General features: G+C 43.9%; 2 protein-coding genes across 2 annotated transcripts in view; one reads left to right on the top strand and one right to left on the bottom strand.

The window, feature by feature from the left end:
- The window catches only part of MYLK3 (myosin light chain kinase 3), a 31,020-nt gene extending 29,596 nt beyond the window's left edge, over positions 1-1,424 (top strand). Inside the window, exon 9 of the mRNA XM_011373746.2 lies at positions 1,332-1,424. Coding sequence (XP_011372048.2) covers positions 1,332-1,424 — 93 coding nt within the window. The remainder of the gene's footprint in view (positions 1-1,331) is intronic.
- Positions 1,425-2,149: 725 nt separating this feature from the next.
- ORC6 (origin recognition complex subunit 6) overlaps positions 2,150-4,658 on the bottom strand; it is a 7,224-nt gene continuing 4,715 nt past the window's right edge. Inside the window, exons 3-7 of the mRNA XM_011373745.2 lie at positions 4,490-4,653; positions 4,195-4,284; positions 3,720-3,832; positions 3,182-3,250; positions 2,150-2,644 (exon numbers count right to left, since the gene is read on the bottom strand). Coding sequence (XP_011372047.1) covers positions 2,517-2,644; positions 3,182-3,250; positions 3,720-3,832; positions 4,195-4,284; positions 4,490-4,653 — 564 coding nt within the window. The 3' untranslated portion in view covers positions 2,150-2,516. The remainder of the gene's footprint in view (positions 2,645-3,181; positions 3,251-3,719; positions 3,833-4,194; positions 4,285-4,489; positions 4,654-4,658) is intronic.

Genomic DNA, 4,658 nt, shown 5'->3' with positions numbered 1-4,658 from the left:
CAAAATGTTTCTTCTAACACTATTGCTCATGGTTCAATAAAAACAACCCACATAGGCCTATCAGCATGGGTTTAGTTGACTAAATTTTGCCAGGTCCTTACCGGGGAAGACCTCGCTGCTGCCGAAGACAGATGTGGATGTACTGAGTTATCTTTTCACTACAGAACGTATACAGTCATCCCCTTTGTGGAGCGACACATGCTTCTATGTGCTTTAAAATTCTCTAGGATGTGCACGAATCTTAACAGTGGGGTTGGAAAGTGGGTGGTGAAGCAAGGGGAATTCCACCTTTCACTTTATCTTTCTGAATTGTTTGAGTTTTTTTTTTTTTTACATAATTAGCATGTATTGCTTTTATAATTAAAAATTAGCAACCCACCTATCAAGCGTGGACCTTGTTTTGACCCTGATTCGAGCAAACAAGTAAAAAGATATTTTAGAGACATCCGGGGAAATGTAGTTCTAAATTGTATGTTTGATGATCGAATGTCTACTGTGTCGGGTATGAAAATGGTGATGTGATCGATTATCATGTAGGTCGAGTGACTTCAGGAAGAAAGGCAGATGCGTAGTTAGGCAAGCATGGCGAGTCCTTGTTAACTGCTGGGTGCGGGTGATGGTGTGCGGTTTCATTATCCTGGCCTCTTTACTGTTGTATTTGAAAACTTTCGTGATAAAAGTTTTTAAAACCATGAGGAACTGTTAGAGACCCCAGCTTCCAGACAGTCTACAACAGCCCTGGAACAGATGGTCTCGGTGAGCGGTAAGCTTCCCACGCCGGGAGTGTGAATGTGCTGGAAATTGCTGTAGAAACAATTCCTGCCCTAGGAGGACATTTGGACAAGATTAAGGCAATTTCCCTACCCTTAACTAATTTCAGAAATAACCCAGTTACCTACTTTTAAGGCATAGAGGGGACAAAATGTCAGAGTACTTACAGCTACTCTCGTGGACTCGACAGTGAAAAGGCAACGTAAGAATGGGAGAAAGAATTTGCAAATCAAGGACCTGAAAAGAGGTTACTATCTAGACTATACAGAGAACTCCTACAGCTCAACAGCAGAAACCCCAAACATCCCAATTTAAACATGGGCAAAAGTCTCAAATAGACAGTTTTCCACAGGTGTGAAAATGGCTGAAAGCACGTGAAAATGCTGTGGAGTAACGTTAAGTACAAGCCTTGACGAGGACGTGGGGACACTGGAACCTTGTGTACTGCTAGGGGAAATGTAATATGGTGCACCTGCCGTGGAAGTGTGGTGGTTCCTTAAAAATTTAAAAGTAGCATTAGCCTATGATCCAGCCCTGCCACTTCTGGTGTCTATTCAAAGGAACCAGAAACAGTCTCCAAGAGGCATCTGGACACCCACGTTCACAGCGGCATTATTCACAGTAGCCAGGAGGACGAAGCAGCCCTGTACTGACAGGTGACGGGTGAACAAAACACGGCCCATCCACACAGTGGACTATCAGCCTCAAAAAGGAAGATGATCCTGACACCTGCTACACCACAGATGAACCCCGAGGACATTACGCTGAGCGGAATAAGCCAGTCGCAAAAAGACACTGCGATTCCACTTACAAAACGTATGTAGACTGTCCAATACAGAGACAGCAGAGGCGGGTGCCAGGTGCTTGGAGTGACCCCTTCCCAGGGTTTTAAAATAAGCAGTGTTTAATAAGGTTACATTTTTCAGTAGGTGGATGTCAAAAAAAATTACCCTTGGTCCACGTGACTGATATGGTACAAGCGATTGATCACGTGAGACATCCACATGCGTTTTTCTCTCCTAATATTTACTGAAGACCTATACAGGTTCTGTGGTATATGCTTGCCTGAAATTAGCTCAGAACTCCAAATGAGTAGACGCCATTTTTAGTCCCACGTGTGGAAGAGGCACGAAGAGGTTGATGAATGTGCGCAGGGTTTCACAGGTGTGAGGGGCTGAGCAGGGCTTCGATGCAGGCTGTGCAGCCCCAGCACCTGCGCTCTGCTGAGCAGTGGGCCAGGCTCAGCAACCTGCGCCTCCTTCCTGCCGGAGCAGACTGTGTCCCTGACCCCAACCCCACTGATGGTGAGGGCACTGAACACGCATCAAAGGAACATTTATTAACTTAAGTTGTACCACTTGTCAATTTTAGTCAAACCAAAAAATTTACATGAAAACGTAATTAAATCTGTAAGGCTCCATCCAGCCCGAACGCCATAGGATAGGATGGCCTGGAGGACAGGAGACTTGATATTCGCTTAAAACAAGAGTAACTAAAATAAACTAAAAAAATAAAAGGAGTAAAATGCTCCAAGTCCATTCTGAAGGAATGCAGACCCGTGGAGCCTGGGCTATGCCCGCCAGGCACTGTGGCTGACCAAACGACGTGCTGCCCAGGACTTGGCTCCAGTGCTGGCTTCCCTGCTATTCAGGCAGCGGTTTTAGGATCCTTGTTATCAAGTTCAAACACACTGCCGGGGCGGACACACTGTCGGCGTGTGGCACACGGCAATCTGGGAGCCGCAGTCACTCTACAGTAGCTGCCTGTGCTTTGGCAGCATTTTCCAAAATTTTCCTCTTCCACTCTTCATAATCCTGTGTCAGGTCTTCATCTTTCCGCGGTTTATGCGGGATCTCTACTACCTTCTCCCTTTCTGGGAAAGAAAATTTTCAAGTGTTTCAAAATCCTCATGCTTACAAATGGAGTAAGAAAAAAAGCTTGTTTAAAGTGTCTACTTTAATTATTAAGGTAATAGAGGATAAGATACTGAAACGAAAAGTGGAAACAGCAGCTAACACATCTGCGTTTTGCTCTCAGGTTCCAAGATTCCGAGACATCAAGGTGAGAGCTAACACTTACGGGCACTTACCTGGTGCTCAACAGGCACTGAACCAGGCCCTTATTAGTGTTATCTCGTTCAATGCTCACAATCCTATGGAGTGGATTAGCTAATACTAATCACCTTTCACAGATGTGGGAACTGAGGCTCACTGGAATTAGGTGATGTTCCTAAAATTACAGAGCCAGTAAGTGGTGAAGCAGGATCTGGGCCTAAGTTTGGCTTCAGATGTATTCTTAATTATGCAAAATCTCTGCGGGCTTCCAGGAGTGAAGCAAGAGCACAGGACCGCTCCCTGCACCAACCCCTCTGCACCAATCCCAGTGTTCGGCCAGCGTGAGCTCATCTTACCCTTTGCTAGAGGCTCAGGCCCTGCCTTCTTTCTCTTCCGTGGTGGAGCAGCTGAATCTTGAGACTCTCCTTTAAGAAAAAGTGAGTGTCATCGGATTAATTTTTCTTCTATTCTCAATTTTAGTCTTTGGGTCTATTTTGGATGACAAAAACTGGATACCTTGACTGATCAAATACTAGGACTAGGATGAGAAGGCAAATGGCCTTGACCTTCTCTTTTCTCTGACTTTCCCTGCCAGACTTGAGAATCACTTCTAGTCTAGCTTACGTAAATGGAGGCTGGCATTTAACGCTGAAGCGTGTTAACTCAGAATCTATTTCCCAGGCATGGGTTCATAGATCACAGGTTTTAAAAAGTTATTAAGCTACTTTAATTGAAAAAAACAAAACAAAACATTTTCTCACTAAAGACTTATCTGGTCCACATTAAAACAGATTTCAGAAATCAGCCATTTTGCAAGTTTGGAAATATTGGACTTTTACCAGTGGGTTTACGTATTCGAATGACACATCGTTAAACTATGGAATGGATACTCACTGTTGAGCTGCTGCCCGAGCTTCTCTAATTGTTTACACAGTCGATCAAATATGGCTTTTTTTACTCCAGATGTGGCTACCATTTTATTTTTATCCACCTTTAGCTTTAAAATCCTACAAAAGAATTTGATAAATGACTCTTTTGAGAACCAGTACAACAGTTTTTGTTTTAAATTACTGGAAAATCACAAATGGCCACTGTTTCGGTGACAGACTTCATCAGTTATAAAAGGCGGACCCTGAACTCAGAGCACTCAGCTTATACACAGAGCTGCCACTTGCCAAGTGACTTCCGGCGACACTAGTTCCAAGCTGTATCATGGGGTAAAACGAGAATATGGTAACTTGGCCATTATTCTTAATACTATTTATATGGGAAAATATGCTAAGCCGAAACAAACTAAACCAGAAGTGCTACTTGGGACTGAGCAAACCATCTGTAAACGGGGCTTCCAAGTGTGAGAAGACACACTTACTTGCATGCTGAGAGCAGCGCGGCGCTGGTGAAAAGCGGCCTGGATAAGTCAAGACCCTCCTGCTGTGTCTGTGGGAGACTGGACTCGTAGCTAAGGGAAGGCAGCGTTTGCAGAATTACTTGTTAGAAAATATTATTTCAAAGAGGCTGAAAATGCAAATCAGAACTTCAAAGCTATTTAAATGTATGAGATAAACATTCTGTCGCTTTAGCGTATCGGTTAATTAACACGACACTGGATATTGTGTTTTATGTATCAGTATAAAATTTCAATTGTGGTTCCGTACGCCTCCGACCTTTGCAGTAACGTTGCAGCCGTGCTCACGGCTTCGGTACAGCTGAACTGCACGGCGAGGTCTCTTATTCCGATGTTTGAACTCAGGCCCAGCAAACACTCGAAAGATTTAAGGCAGCTCAGATACGTCCTCTTGTTCAAACCAGAAAGTTTAGTTAAATAAGCCTTTG

The sequence above is a fragment of the Pteropus vampyrus genome, unplaced genomic scaffold (assembly GCF_000151845.1).
Source record: "Pteropus vampyrus isolate Shadow unplaced genomic scaffold, Pvam_2.0 Scaffold228, whole genome shotgun sequence".
In the NCBI taxonomy this organism is placed as follows: Eukaryota; Metazoa; Chordata; class Mammalia; order Chiroptera; family Pteropodidae; genus Pteropus; species Pteropus vampyrus.
This window is presented reverse-complemented; position numbering and strand designations above follow the sequence as displayed.